General features: G+C 40.9%; 1 protein-coding gene across 3 annotated transcripts in view; it reads right to left on the reverse strand.

Moving 5' to 3' along the window:
* The window catches only part of PAX3 (paired box 3), a gene marked incomplete at both ends in the record, with an annotated part of 94,203 nt that overhangs the window by 25,171 nt on the left and 52,412 nt on the right, over positions 1-16,620 (reverse strand). For all 3 annotated transcript variants that reach the window (XM_082841053.1, XM_082841052.1, XM_082841051.1), the window contains one exon: positions 5,186-5,391. In XM_082841053.1, coding sequence (XP_082697179.1) covers positions 5,186-5,391 — 206 coding nt within the window. The remainder of the gene's footprint in view (positions 1-5,185; positions 5,392-16,620) is intronic.

Genomic DNA, 16,620 nt, shown 5'->3' on the forward strand with positions numbered 1-16,620 from the left:
CCGTGAGCCACAACTACTGAGCCTGCGCGTCTGGAGCCTGTGCTCCGCAACAAGAGAGGCTGCGATAGTGAAAGGCCCGCGCACAGCGATGAAGAGTGGCCCCCGCTTGCCACAACTAGAGAAATCCCTCGCGTAGAAACGAAGACCCAACACAGCAATAATTAATTAATTAATTAATAAACTCCTACCCCCAACATCTAAAAAAAAATGATTAAAAAAAAATACTAGAGCTGAAACTAAAGTGCCAATTACAGTACTTTCCAAGTAGGTAAATTCAGGACAAGCTGCTTGTTCCCTGGACCTTCCCACTCACTTCACTCCCTCTCTCCCATATCTCACACGCCCAGCCCTCTTCCCATTGCTGCTACCCAGCCTTGACCACTGTATGGAGAGCAGGTTGGGGAAAGGATGAGCAAGGCTGATGAGGAGAAATGCCACGCTCCTGTGAATGTCAGAGGATCACGACACACATGAAAGCGTACTTAACTGCATCTTTATGTATCCCAAGGGCAAACTCCTGCAAAGAATTGTAGGAGGACCACATTTTTGCTTTATTATGGAGTTCAGGACCAATATTCTGTACCTATCTTTAAACTATACAGATCTGGGGCTTCCCTGGTGGCGCAGTGGTTGAGAGTCCACCTGCCGATGCAGGGGACGCGGGTTCGTGCCCCGGTCCGGGAAGATCCCACATGCCGCGGAGCGGCTGGGCCCGTGAGCCATGGCCGCTGAGCCTGCGCGTCCGGAGCCTGTGCTCCGCAACAGGAGAGGCCACGACAGTGAAAGGCCCGCGTACCGCAAAAAATAAAATAAAAATAAACTATACAGATCTGTTAGATGGCTTTAAACCACCATTGGGCTTCCCTGAGGATCACAAATTACTGATGCTATAAGGGTCCTGAGAGATCATGCATCCTAGGGGATTTTAATTAAAGGAAAGAACAGGGGGGGATTTCCCCGGCAGTCCAGTGGTTAGGACTTCGCACTCTCACTGCTGAGGGCCTGGGTTCAATCCCTGGTCGGGGAACTAAAATCCCATAAGCTGTGTGGTGCTGCCAAAAAAAAAGAAAGAAAGAAAGAAAGAACAGGAGGTGGTGATTTTTGGGAATATGATGAGAGCTAGGGGCCCTCTCCCTATTTAACACTTGTGTGCACACACACACACACACACACACACACACAGGCAAAGGCACAACATTTGTGCACAAATCTCAAGTTTCCCAGATCTCCTGAAGTCCATCCATGATTATCCTGGTCATCCATGGACCCAGACTAAGATCATCTGATCTAAACCCCATATTTTCAAATTTGTATTTAAATTTTGAAAAACCTGAAGTCCAGCAGGATTACAGCAAAATTGTGACTTGCCCAACAAAACATTTTTGGCAAAGCTGAAACCAAAACCCACATCTTCTGACTCCTAGTTAAATGCTTTTCCACAAGGAGCTTCCTTTCCTGTCTTCCATTACCTGGGTGGTAAGAGAACAATGCTTGCCTACTTCTTGGAGTTTTAGATGGAATATTTACTAAAACGTTTACACATCATAAATGTCTGCAAGTCACCCTTCCTGACAAAACTTTAGTGCTCGCCATTATTTGCATAGTAACAGCTACCCAGGAGGTGAATTAGGCAAATTAGTCTTTGCTGTACAATAATTCTTAGATTGTGTACTCAGATTTGACTCTGATAAATATAACATAGCTACTGTCTAAACAAATTTTTATGGAATACTGACATAGGTCTAATTTATTAAAGCTTTAGTCTCATTTTTATCCAGAAGGGTTTAGAAGGTGTTTCCCCCCCCCCCCCCCGGGAGGAAAAAAAAAGGAATGTAGACACATTTGGGTTTTTTGTGGGGGGGGGGGGGGTGCGGTGTTTGGTGTTGGGTTTTCCCAGGTGCCCCAAATTAAAATAACTCACACTCTCTGGCTATCACTCAAACTGAGCTGACTTTGCTACTGCTTTCCCAGATCCTTCTAAAAACTAAAGGATTTTGTTCTGGCATTTTAATCAGTGATTAACTACTCCCTTCTTTTTCCTGCTGGGTTAAGTGAAAGATCCATATGCTGGGTGTTGTAGGGAATTTGTTAGGCTGTAGATCATAGCTGTGGTGCAAGACGTGATGTGTCTCAAGGGAACTAATGAAGCCATAAGGAATGCAAAGAGTCACCGGGTTAAAGCCACATTAGGACAGCTGTTAGGTTAATGAGGGCCCCGCTCTGGAGAGGAGGTCACTGTATAGAAAAATATGAACCACTCTTTATTGGTTTGATCCCATGTCCTCTGGAAGTTAATGGGCCATTCTTATTCTCCTTTGACGTTCACTGAGCCAGATGCGAGTGCCGGGCACTGTACAAGCTGCATGCGGTTGAGATTAACTCTGTCCCCCCATCCTTGTCTTTGGCAAAAGCAACAATGAACGAGGGAGAGCAACACAGCACGCTCTTTTCAATTTTCCATCACTCTCTTTGTTTGATTTCTTTACAGCCAATGTTTATTTTTTGACTCTGAGTTCGGAACTGATCTTCAATCTATCTTAAGGACAGACCCAGTATGTGGGCTTGGCCAGCCAGAGAGGATAAGGACCAGATCCTGGAATATAGTGGGCACTCGGTAAAGGTTTGCCAAAAGAATGGAAGAATGAATGGACCTCACTTTACATTTAAACCAGGTGATCACATAACTATAATAAAAACAAATAGATTTGATATATGTAATACTTGTAGCATTATTATATATATTATAATACATACACTGTATATATTACCATAAAATAATGTGATATTTATATATACGTCTATAAATATCATCATGATTTGCGGTCAGCGGTGGTCATTTCTGGGAAGGAGCGCTATATCACAATGGAATAGGCAGAGGGATCGAATAGCTCCAGCTGTAAAACACTTGTGTTGCAAACCCCAGCATATCTGTGACTCTTCCCTACACTCACCTTTGCACCCACCTCCAGCTCACACGATCAGCTGCCTACCTTCCACCTTTCAAGGCAGTTCTCTCCTTTCCATCCTCACTGCCACTGACCTACTTCAGAAACCACTGAAAAGTTTGCCGCTGTCCATGTACCACCCCTAAACTCCACAGAGTGCCTGGTACATAACAAGGATTCCTGAAATGACGAGTGAATAACCTGAGTTGACACACTTCTCTATGTTATATCTGACATAATCATATTCTCCCCATAATGATAACCAAAGTTAAGAATGAACATTTTCATAAGTACCAAAAAATAAACACTAAGAATACAAAGAGAGCAAATAGATTTTCAAGCAATCATATTCCTTCCTGCCACCCTAGCACTCCCTACCCTTCACCAAATTGAACTATTCACTGTGTTCTCAACACGCCTAGAGTGAAAAATGAAAGGTCATCTGATATGCAACTCATGTGCTTCCGACTCTGTGCTTTTGCTCATTATTCTGTATTACCAAAATACTCTCCCAACCTCCCTGTCCCATGAATATCTATCTAAACTCAAAAGGCCATCTGAACCCTCCCTTCTTCATGATCCCCTCTTGTTTACTCCAATAAAATCTCACCCTTTCCTCTTCTCGACTCTCACTGCACTTCAGCTCTCTCTAACGCACTTATCATCTCGGCTTTGTTTTTAAATTATTCATGCGTTTACTTTATTACCCATTAAATACTAGTTCCTTGAGAAATTTGTCTTAATTCATCTTAGTGTTCCTTGGCCTTCCTAGCACTGTGATGATCAGAAAGAAAGTCAAGTTGAAGAAAACAATCCCTCTGACTTGGCTCTGCAGGCTACGAGGGGCTATTCCAAAATAGTGATAGGAGAGGATAGTGATAGGATAGTGATAGGATAGTGATAGGAGAGGTAGTTAGATGCTTATGGGAAAGTGTCGATCAATCTGGAGACCACATCAACTGCCTAGTTCGCTGCTGAGTCCCCAGCCTCACTCTAACTATGAACGTCAAGTACCTGGCAATAACGTTTCCAGACAAGGTAACTTCACTCCTGGGGCAGTAAGGGGTTCCAGGATGCCCTGAGGCATTTGTAATCTTTCCAACCATGCTTTACTACCTTGAGAAGAAAGTTCATTACTCACAATGAAACATTATTCTATCACTCAATAGAAACATATTACACCAAAGTAGCCTTTCCAGAGGGTTCAGAACACTTCTGAGTTGAAAAGATAATTTAAAATGTTCTTTAAATAATATAGTTACTTGCAATGCTTCTAGACTTAAAGGAAGGGATTTTACCTTATATAACTTTGCACATCTTCATAACTGAAAGGCCATAGGGAGGAAGTGTATGGAATCCAATTACCTCGATCACTTACTAGCTACATGACTTTGGATAGCTACTTAAATAGTCTGAGTCTCAGCTTCCTCATCTATAAATTGGGGATATTAATAGCACCAACCTAGGGTTTTAACGGTGAGTAAATGAACTGATTCTTATAAAGCATTTAGAACAGTGCCTGGCACAGAGTAACCACTCAAAATTTTGCTATTATCTATGTACCACCCCCAAAGTCTATACAGTGCTTGGTACATAACAAGGATTCCTGAAATGATGAATAAATAATGTGAATTGACACCCTTCTCTGTGATACATCTGATATAATTACATTCTCCTCATAATGACAACCAAAGTCTAAAATAAGAATGTATACTTTCATAAATACAAAAAAAATACTAAGAATACAAAGGAAGCTAATTAAATGGATTACAGTTTTAAATCTATACATATAAAATACTTGTATCAAATAATGTGATAGAAAAGAAGCCAAATATAGCCATCACATCAATAAATTTAATTGGACTTATCAACCTATTAAGAGGAAAAGGAAAACTTTCTGACTGGTTAGCAAAGTAATATGTTGCTGTATACCACAGACATACCTTGGGGGAGATGGCGGGGCAGGGGGCGAGGGGGGGGTGTTGGCAGGAGGTGCTTGGACCAAGCACATGCAATAAAATGGAAACGGAGGTCATGACGTCGTTATCACGACACGGCGAAATATGAAGGAAAGAAATGAGAGAGAAAGGAAGAACTTTATAATGTGAGAGGCTGCCACTCACAATGAAGGACCATTCCTGATATATTTACTTTCTTGGTCTGAAATATGCTTTAGAGGAGAAGACACTCTTGTTTCCTGTGTGGGTTTAAGCAGGAAGGGGATGTTTGGACGTCAGTACCTGTACTCGGGCCTCGGTGAGCTTTGCCCTCTGGGCCAGTTCCTCCCTAGTGTAAATATCAGGATAGTGAGTTCTTTCAAAAGCCCGTTCCAGTTCTTCAAGCTGCTCTGCTGTGAAAGTGGTTCGGCTCCTGCGCTGTTTCCTCTTGAGCGGTAAATCTGGTTCAGAGTCGATGTCAGAGCCTTCATCTGATTGGGGTGCCGAGGCTAAAAGCACAGGAGAAAAAAAGTGATCAAATGTGAATCAAAAAACAAGTCTGGGGAGTTCACTGGTGGCTGAGCAGTGAGGATTCAGCACTGTCACTGCCATGGGCCGGATTCGATACCTGGTCAAGGAACTGAGATCCCACAAGCTTCTTGGAGTGCCAAAATATGAAAAAAAAAAAAAAAAACAGTCTGACCAAGCTATAATGATTCAAATCCTAAAGTACATTCCCAATGTCCTCCCACTGACACAAAGCCCCTCCTTGCAGTATTACATTATTAAATGGTATTTAATCTCTTCCCCTATCCCATCTCCAAGGCCCCCAGGCAGAAATAATTGCTCTCTGCACCTGTCATTCTAAGCCCATTATGAACTCTTAGAAAGCAGAGACAGGCCTTACTCCATGTTTCTGGCCCATGTCCTTAGCCTGTAATGGGTACTCCGTTCTTGTCTAATAAATGAATCACATTTAATCTGGTTCCTGATCAAGCTTCACCAGCCTTTAGACCAGGAAAAAATTTGTTAAAAAGTGATTTTTTAAATTAATATTCCAAAACTGACTTCGTATCTAAAAAGGCAATAATCGTAAACTAGTGCAGGATTCCTATAAATTTGTAGACTGTACCGCTCCTATAAGAAACACCGTGTTAAATTTACTCTCTCATTGCCAGATATTAGGAAATGCTTTAAGGAGAGTTTAGATATTGTTAATGCAAATCTCAAGAACAGACTCAGGAAGAAGCAGGCACAGTCTGCTAAACTGTTTCTAAACAGAAGTTCAGAGTCTGGGTCTGAGAGGCAGCTGCTTAGGACCGCTGCCTAGTTTGAGGAGCGCAGTGCAAAATAAAAACGCAGGACCCCCGTGTTCACAAGTTATCACGAATTTCAAGATGGCAACTACAGAGCATAAAACTAAGCACAGGGCCTTCTGCACATGGGGCCCTGAGCGACTGCATAGGCCACACGTCCCTGAAGCCAGCCTTGCTACAGGCCCCTCCTCACCAAAGCTTGAATTTGCCTGTATGAGCGCGCATCAAGGAAGGAGACCTTCCAGTTTTAGTACGCAGGCGCCCAAGAAACCGAAGGAGGAGTTGGGAAATTGTCGAAATTTGCATTAATAATGCAATTTAGCGTCTGTGAGTTGTGACAGTAGAGTACCTGTTGGCCAACAGCAGGTTCTTCAGCTTGAGGATGCACCAGACATAGGGCTCTCGGTAGGAGAGCAGCCCCCTCCCAGAGGCCTGGACCTCAGGACAGTGGCAGAGGCTGTCAGAGGGCTACCAGGCCACAGACTCTTGAGTGTAGCGTGGGAGCCAGAGCAGCCTTGCCCCTGAACACATGCAAATGCTCTCAAAACTTCCCAAATAACTGGAGGATCCTCTGGGGAAGAGGCTGAGGTGTGCTGTCAGCAAATGAGGAGAGACAGCCAGAAAATTGTAGATGACTAATGTCAACGTCAAGGTAACTCATCTCCCCCCCCCAGGCTGGTAGAACCTGGGGAAATGCCGGAAGCGCTAGAAGCGATCCTAAAATGAAGTATCTCCTATACTACTAATTCTCTTTTCTCTTAAGCTCAAACTTAGTTCTGCCCTATAGAAATTTACAATTTCATTTTACTTCAGTATAAATTATAAGCTGCCCCAAAAGGTACACATCCAAAATAACCCACAAATATAATTTTAAGTTTTCTAATATTTTAGTCCTTCTACATTTTATTCACATTCAAATACTGTGAAATTAAGAGAGTGAATTAATAATATATATGACAAATCAAAGAAAACCGATACTGGCACATAAAAGCAAAAGGGAATTATAATATGTAATGCTCTACTGTATGTTAGCCATTAAGCTTGGTTTTTCAATTGTTATCTAATTTAATGTAAAATGGTCTAATTTAATATAAATCTTATTTTAGGAAATTTTAGTATTAAATGAAAGAAAGAAAAATAGACTTTAAGTATGCTAACACTTTACAGGAGTATTAACATGCTAAGAAATATGTCATTCATTGCATTATAAACTTCAAAAGCAGCCAATACAACTTACATGTGTATACCTTTAATAAACGTGAACCAAATTAAAAGAACAATAATTTGTGCCTAATTGTAGGGCAGCGGTTCTCAAACCTCTGGAGCATCAGAATCCCTGGAAGAACCTATTAAAAACCAGATGGCTGTCCCCTCTTCTTATTCCATACGTCTGGGGTGGGCTCTGAGAATTCACATTTTTAACACATTCCCTGGCGATTGACGCTGATGTTACTGATCCTGGACAGACACTTTGAGAACCCTCTCTGCAGAACATTTCAGATTAATTATTCACTTCCCCCTCAAAATTCCCAAGTATATAAAATATCTTCTGCCACAATTTATCCAAAAAATTGCTCCCACCTGTATTTTTTTCAGTTATAAATAATATACTCCCCAAGAAACAGATTACTCATTCCCCTAAGAAGAAAATAAATTTTTATAAAATGTTTTCCTTCCATGCTTCCAGTTTCTGTTGCCCTGACTTTTCTGTCTAAAGTGAATTCAGGTGAAAAACTCAACAGCATTTAAGAACTGACCAAAATCTCTCCTCTGCCTGTGAGAACCTTAAATCTTTGCTTGCACTTTCTCTTACTATGATCCCATTAGGATAATAGTATGTGGAAATTTTCATGTTTCCTTTGGTAGTCTCTGGGGCTAGTAAATCCTCCCAAGTAAATATGATGTGCCATGCACTGTCAGGTCAATTAATCAAAATCATCACTGGTTTCTGGAGAAAGAGGGCTGCTTAGATGTACAAGTACCAACCAGAGTTAATTCTGAGGGTCAAGACGACTGTTTCACCTTAACAATTAACATCCCCCAGAATAGAAGCTCTATGAGCTCAAGACCCTTCCTTTGCCTTGTTCATTGCTAGAATTACTGCTGGAACATAATAGGTGCTCAATAAATACATGCTGAATGAATAGAAGTACAGGAGAAAAATTAAGTTTTGAACCAAAAGTCACTTTTCTGTCACCATTTTACATCTTTAAAATGGAAATTCTGCTCTTTTGAGTCACCCAACTACCATTTATAGATGAGCTTTGGGGCGGGGGTTGTGAGTCCTTGAAAATTACTTGTAAATTCTTGCAAGTACTTGCATGCCTGAATTTTTCTAGGGAATAATTACCAATTTTTTCAAAGAGGATTGTGATTTTTAAAAAAAGATGAAGAACCACCAACAGTCAGTGATAAACAAGACTCAAGACTATCTGAGTTCAATAGCACAGCCTTTACCACCAAAAATAAATTTTTCTTTAACAAGCTAGCAAATTACTACTTTTATTCCTAGACTGTTTATTCAAAAGCAATCCAAAGGTTCCATCTAACTAGGAAAAACTCCAAATAGCAAAGACACTGAGGAAACGATTTGCCTGATTTTTCTGCTAGAAAATTATCTGAACCAGCTGATCATTTTTGACACGATGAAGCCACAACCTTACAAGTCAATTCTAACTTTTCCCCATCTGTAAACTCCAAAAGGATGTGGGCTTTCAAAAATGTTCAGTCAGCAACCCTAGATTAATCTACCAGCTAGGAAATACTAGCTCTTTCTAAAGAGGGAAACACTACCATTTCTTATACTACTCAATAGAATTAAAATGTTTTTTGTGTTTTTTTTTTAATTTATTTTATTTTTGGCTGCGCTGGGTCTTCATTGCCGCGAGCAGGCTTTCCCTAGTTGCGATGAGCAGGGTCTACTCTTGATTGTGGTGCACAGGCTTCTCATTGCGGTGGCTTCTCTTGTTGCGGAGCACGTGCTCTAGGCAGGTGGGCTTCAGTAGTTGTGGCTCACGGGCTCTAGAGCGCAGGCTCAGTAGTTGTGGCGCACGGGCTTAGTTGCTCCGCGGCATGTGGGATCTTCCTGGACCAGGGCTCGAACCTGTGTTCCCTGCATTGGCAGGTGGATTCTTAACCACTGCACCACCAGGGAAGCCCTAAAATGTATTATTTACACAGAACATGGTTCACAATAATGTCCTAAATTTGAATCATTCAGTTTTTACCAAAAACAAGTCTAAAACTTAAATCCCATTTTAATAGCACAAATTAAATCAATCCGTTGCAGTTCTATTTTACATATTTAACTTTACTCAAGATACTGGAACAAATTCGATACTAGATACCAAGTATCTAATCTTGCTAAATATTTCAGCAAAGGAAAAACGAGGCCTTTCTTTCAGACAGCTTGACAGAAAGAAATTATTTTTTTTCTGTGAATAATATTTAAGCTATGACTTGAAAACTACAAGCAGTGTTAGCAAGACAGTTATCTAAATGCTAATAAATTGCCAGGATATAGCAACTAGATTAAATATAATTTCTTCAGTCTATTTATACTGTCTGGCCTTAATTTTTTTTTTTTTCTTTTCGGTACGCGGGCCTCTCACTGCTGTGGCCTCTCCCGCTGTGGCGCACAGGCCCCGGACGCACAGGCTCAGCGGCCATGGCTCACGGGCCCAGTCGCTCCACGGCATGTGGGATCTTCCCGGACCGGGGCACGAACCCGTGTCTCCTGCATCGGCAGGCGGACTCTCAACCACTGCGCCATCAGGGAAGCCCTGGCATTAATATTAAAGGGAGACTTTCATACATTTAAGTTGCTCAGTCACATTCTACACCTGCCTTCACAAAGTTTGCTTTACTGTTCTTTAGAGATATTGTCCCCTAATTTGAAATTCCAGAATAGTTCTCATAAGAAAATCCATATCAATACATAATACATGGTCCTTTAAGTGGAGATTTTATTGTTTTAACTGCATAAAAATTCTCAGATTTTATCCTAATCCATATTCTTATCAGACTTTGAAAGTTTTGACTCTATTACCAAAACCCCTTCACAATCCATTCTCTGACTTATACATTTAACTCAATGTCACCAATGAACCTGGAGCAAACCTTCCCAAGAGGTGGAGAATTTCTCTCCTTTCCTTACGTAACTACACAAAAACCCGTGAAGTAAATACTCACCCCAGAAAAAGGAAAGATTCAGAGAGGTTATTCAGGTCACACAACTTGGAAACTGGGATTTGACCCAGGTTTATGGGACTTCAGAGAACTCTCTCTCATCTAGCCTGGAGTGTTCTAAATAGGTGTTGAGTTTCTTTATCACACACACACACACACACACACACACAAACAGTCCCCTTTTGAAGAGGAATACCGGAAACACACCAAAACAGGAATCCCAATGTAAATCATTTAGCTGATTGCCACTACTATTCTTATTTGTCCCAAATTTTCAAAACTTCTTAGAACCAAATGAAATTGACAGAAATACAACAGTTTAATCAATATTATATGCCAAATCAATTTCCCAATTGAATTTAATTCAACAAATATTTATTGAATTCTTTATATCTTCAAAGTATAGACGTTTAACAACAATAAAGCACTAAGAAATGGATCAATTTTCCAAGATATTGAATGAATTTAAGAAATTAAAGCAGTCAGTCTGACCATGTGCAGTCTCCATTAATAATCACCACAGACGCTTAGTTCTAAGATCCAGGGTCAATAGGGAAAATACTACTGCTCACAAGCAGTTGAACTGATCACTCTGTTTATATCTTTATTAAAGTCTTCTTTTTTGATATTAAAGGCACCTTAGTGAAACGATATCAAGAGCTGTAAAGTAACCTCAAATTCTTTTTAGGCAAAAGCGTAGGAATAAAAACTTGAAATCTGTTGGGATATTCACAAGTTATTCAGCAGAAACCTCAGCGTGATCACCGGGAGAATGTCACCTCTCACCCAGGTGCCTGAGTGTTTCAACTCTGTGCTTTATTCTTAATTTTAAAAGAAGCTCATTTCTTCTTTTTCTATGTTAAGCTAATTCTAGGTCTTAGGAGCAAAATTTTTAGTTATCCCAATCATCTCACATTAACTCCCCAAATCAACCTTGGGAAAATGGACATTTTCTGCTTAAAGAAAAAAAAAAAAAGATCAAGCATAGGCAACAATCATACCCCATAGGATTACAAATTCTTCTTTCGGAAACAAATCAAACTGGGAGGAGAAGGCAGAAGTATTACCACCAGCGGACCAACCATGAAGTTTAATTAAAGAAGGAATTACAGAATTAGAGAGTATGTCTTTGTCCGTTAACCCCTTGTGACCTCTTCTATAGCCTCAGGAAATATTTCATCCTAGTTAATGCTATTATACATGAGATCTTACCTCAATTTTATAGGGATTTAGTCACGTGGAATTCTATAATTATTGGTTTCCAGACCAGTATAATTCAGAGATGGGAGACAGGCAAAAAATGGAGAGCCAGAATCATTCACAAGCATGCACTTGGCACACTGTCTTTCTTCTCAGCAAGACTTTTCATCTGAATAATTAAAGAACCAAAACATGACAACCATTTAAACTCTATGTTTTCCCCAGATATAACACAATGCAATTTACAGACACGGGAGGAGGTCGGGGGAATCTCTCTCTGCAGGTTTTGAGGCTGAACTTCCTTGGTCAACTGTCATTTATTCTAAGACAGCCTCAGACCAAATCAGATGGTCGTCCCATCTGTACTAACCTTTCCAAGCAAAACCTGTCAGCGTCGGCACTCAAGGCTATGTTTCACCGATGAAAGAACAAGACACAAATAAAAATCGTGCCTAAGAGCCCCACAAGGTGGTTTCACCCTGTGTCAGACAGCATGAAGGTATTTCAGAAGTATATCCCATGAGGTCTTTAACGGGTCAACTTGAAGTTGGATGTACTTACTTGGCTAATTGTAGAATGTCTCCTGTGTTTGTGAGTTTTACCATTCAACACGAAGGGGACAATGGGACAACTAACTGTTTTCTGATCTGAAATAGCCCTTTTACACTGAGAGAGATGTGAATGACCTCTCTCGTGTTTACTCGGGTGAAAATCAGGAAGAGTCTGATATTCCCTCACAGACCCAGAGTAAATGACAAATGACACTTTCCCTTTGTGATCTTTGGGATTTTTGTTGACTTATTTGGAGGCTTTTGTTGGATCCCAAGAAATGGCCTGTGGCCGAGGCCTATTCTACCGATTTCCACGCTCCATCTGTGGAATCCATCAATGGAGCGTTTACCCTCATTCAGGGCTCTGACACCTGCCTGGCAGGGAGCAGCAGACACAAAGAAAGCCGGAGTGGATGAGAAAGGGGAGGTTGGGTGTTTTCTTTTTTCCAGAGGAGGGAGGAGGGGGAGGTTGAAATGGAAGCACAGTAGGGGTTAATCCAAGCCAGTTGAGAGACTTCAGCACCTGGAAGCTTCTCTGCCACATTAATTCACAAGCTAAGAAGGAATCGGCAACATTATTTTTTTTAATGTTTTTAAATTGTATGTACGTCAAGAGAAGGAAAAAAGAAGAGACCCCGCTGAAAGGAACAAACCAAAGATTTACAACAAAACCCTCAAGTAGATCTAGAAAGCGGGTGTGACCTAACAAACTCAAGCTATCTAAGGAACTTTCCAGAATTCCTAACTCAGAACTAGGATTTGAGTAATTGTGACCATGATCGTTGATAAACTAGGAGAGATAGTTTATAACCTGATCAGTGGCCTCTTGGCGGGTGGCGGTGGGGGGGGGGGGGGTTAGGGGGTCTTGTTTTGCTTTTATTGCCTCTACAACTTCTCCCCCAATTTGCCAGCCCAAAAATCTTTAGCAAGTGCAAAAAAAAAAAAAAAGCAGGACAGTGTATGGCAAGAATATTCTGGGCTCTCTCTCGGAAAGGTTCTTTTAAGAACTCTAAATCTAATTAAGACCCTCCAGCCATTCACCTACTCTCGTTCCCGCCCAGCAGTCCCCATCTGGGGGCTGCAGAAATGTAACGCCGGTCCCCTCCCCTCTGACCCAAGCCCTTCCCTCGGAAGCCGCCTTCTCACAGCACGGGGTCATTAGAAGGAAAATAAGCTCCTGCCAGGTTGGTGCTAATCAAAATAGCGCAAATAAACCCTGACACTCAACAACTCCCCGAGTCCCTGCTGCCCTGGGAGGAGAGTACAGATTGGTTATGAATATGGCCGGCCGCGGGGGCAGTCCAGGAGGGCCGCGTGTGCTCCGGGGCCCGAGAGTGACTTGAAATGCACAACATGGACCATTGGGTGTTTATTTAAGATAAGGGCTGACAAGCAGAGGCTGGCTGAACGGCCAAGCTGCCTCCGAGGCAATGAGCTGCGTGGCCCTACAGACCCCGGATCCTGAGGTTCTAATAACATTGAATTTCAGGTGTGTGTTGGATCTCAATCCACGTTACACCGAGGAAATGTAATCCGGTGGAGTTCCCTCCTAACAGCCACTACCTGACCAGTAGTCACTTAAAAGGCCTCCTTTGTAACAACACAGCTAGAAAGAAAGGCTATTTCTCCTTCACTTATTGCAGCCCCGCTAGTGATTATTTTTAGTAGCTGTATTCGTTGATGTGTTTAAGTAAAAACATGTTTGTGCCCTTTCTTTTCCCCGACACAAGCAACATGTTGCTTAAAGGAGCCACAAAATCCCAACCAAACTGCTGTTTCAGCACCTCCTTCCAAAGGCATAAAGTGAAGAAGGAATCGTTACTACTTTTGGGGACCCTGACAGTGACCCAGATTAACCCAGTGGCTTCTTAAACCCTTTATTTTGAGATTTACGTGTGTGTAACAAGAATCCTTTTAACGAAATGAATCTCTCTCATCAAGCAAAGATGAAGCCACACTTCCCTACCCGACCCCAGCAAATGATTTCTACTCGCAAATATTTGTTTTCAATGGCTTTTTGAAACTTCGTGGTAACCACCACCAGCGTGTTTCAAAGAGAAAAAAAGAAAATGTGTTGCTATTCAATTAGGAAAACCGATTAGTTAACTAATTAGTCAGCTAACAGCATTCTAAGAATAGTCTCCTCTGATAAGAACTTTCCTCCCTCAAGAGCTTAAAAGTCAGTCATAATTAAAATTAAGAGCCAGAGCTCTCTCCGTGCTAAAGTCTCCGTGTCTCTAAAAGCAGTAAGCTAGGTTTTGGTTTACTGGGACTGGATTGCAGGGAGCAAAGAAAGGTAATTTGCACACTGAAGGGGAACAGGAAAACAGTAGTTCTTGTGAAAGGAAAAGGGCCAAGTGACTTTTATTTACAATTGCCAAGAGAGAGGCCATTATTGACCATATGTGCCACAATTGCCCTCTTATCACGGGCTGGCCATCATGTCCTTTGGGAGCTGTTAATGAACTGGGTAATTGAGCTGCGGACATGTGTTACCAAAACAAAACAATAGGAAGAAGAGACAAATGAACATTTTATTTGCCAATCAGAGTAGGTTCAGCTTTTCAGGGAGCTGCAGCTAAGTAACTGACTGAATACATAAAACAGTGCATTGAGAGCAAGCAGATGCAGACACAATAATAGTTAACTGACAGCTTATGGCCCATCTGTGCTTAACATTTTGTTAGAGAAATTACTTGACTTGCTAAAGAGACAAGTCATACATCTGCCCCAAGTGCTGCATTATAAGAGATAAATCATCAGCTAAACTGCTTCATGACAATGAAAATGACAATGCTTATTAACAGTTATGCTGGGATATTTTGTCAGCACAGCTTGACACAGTTATTACTTACTAAAAGTGTGACAACTCATAGATATTCAATGGAGTTGAGTTAGGAAAGAAAATCAGGACACAGCAAACAAGTTGAAAGAACAATAGGCATTTTTAATCTCTCAGGATTAAATATGCATTTCTAAAATGTTATGAATGAAAAAAAATGCATGAAATAGAACATAAGATCATGTTCCATATAGTAATTATATATCTTTCTTCCATTTACACCTTATTTATGCACAACTGTAGAATATTGGAAATGCTCTCGTTCTGGGTGGCTTACCACTAATATCACCAATGATATCAGTTTAAGAAATAATTGTGGCTAGCCATTTTACTTTCCCAAACATACCTTCTTTTCCTCCTTTGGGAAAATATTTCTCTAATAGGGAAAGAAAAACCATGTTGCAAAACACCCACTTTATGAGGAGATTTAGCTTATGTTTTTGTTACTGCATCTGAATTGATACCATATTTTTTGGTCCAAGTGTTCATCCACTGCCATGTAGAACAACTTAATTCTGAAATCATTTTTATGTAAACTGGTTAACTAGAGGCAGAACATGGATCTCTCAAAGCCCTTCTTGTGATGGTTCCTTCAACATTCTGGCAAAATCACCTCCATAACAGTAATAATGATATAAGAAAAGCTGCTATTCACTGATTTACTGACAGCTTACTATAGCCAACCACTGCTTCCAGCGTTCTTTACGTGCCTTTTCTTTCATCGTTACCAAAACCCTATTGGAGTATTGTCATCCCCATTTTACAGATGAGAAAAAAATGAGGTCTCAAGAGTAATGTAACCTACCTGATCAATGAGAACTAAGAGAGGCTACCCAAATATAAGATCAATGAGTAACATTGTTATTTGAGGAACAGGTCGGTTAAACCATTGATGTGGGTTGAAAAGAAAAGGCCAGTATCGTCACATTTTTCTTCCAAGTCACAGTCAACCCTATAAATCCGTTGCGAAAACATGACCATAAAAGGTGAGTGATATTTTCCATGGTGGTTGGTGTATGTGAAATTATGTTACATACAGTTACTAAGAAAGAATTCTGGCTATGAAACCCAAACCTTAACTATATTTACAGAGCTTTAAATAAGACACAGTTGACAAAGAACCACCCTGCCTTTATTTTCCACTATCGAATACTTTTGCTATTGTGTGCATCAGTCATTTAAAAGTCAACAAATAAAGTAAGGCTGAATATATAAAAGAGGTGACCAGTTACACAAAGAGCCTTGCAGCAGGTAGAAAACAAAAGAATGCTTTGCCACCCTTATGAAGACAAGATAACCCGAGACACACAAAACCTAAACAACTAAACTTTGTCAGGATTAGCATGACTGGGAGATGTTTGGAAAGGAGAAGAAAGGCAGATTAAAGAAGAAAGCTAAATACTACACTTTTTGTGCCAGAAACCAACCAAAGGAGTTAAGAAGAAAAATGACTAAGAGACCTGAAATACCAAAGCAAAACATTTACAGAATTTCAGAATCAAAGGAAGCAACTTTTGGCCAGTCCCTTCATTTTGCAGTTGAAGGACAGAAAGAGCAAGTAGGGTTGCCCCAAATCACACATCTTTCAGTGAACATTTACTGAGTGCCTAAGATTTGGCTGGTATTGTCCTTGGCACCAGG

Source organism: Leucopleurus acutus, assembly GCF_964270905.1.
Source record: "Leucopleurus acutus genome assembly, chromosome: 6".
NCBI classification, from domain to species: Eukaryota; Metazoa; Chordata; class Mammalia; order Artiodactyla; family Delphinidae; genus Leucopleurus; species Leucopleurus acutus.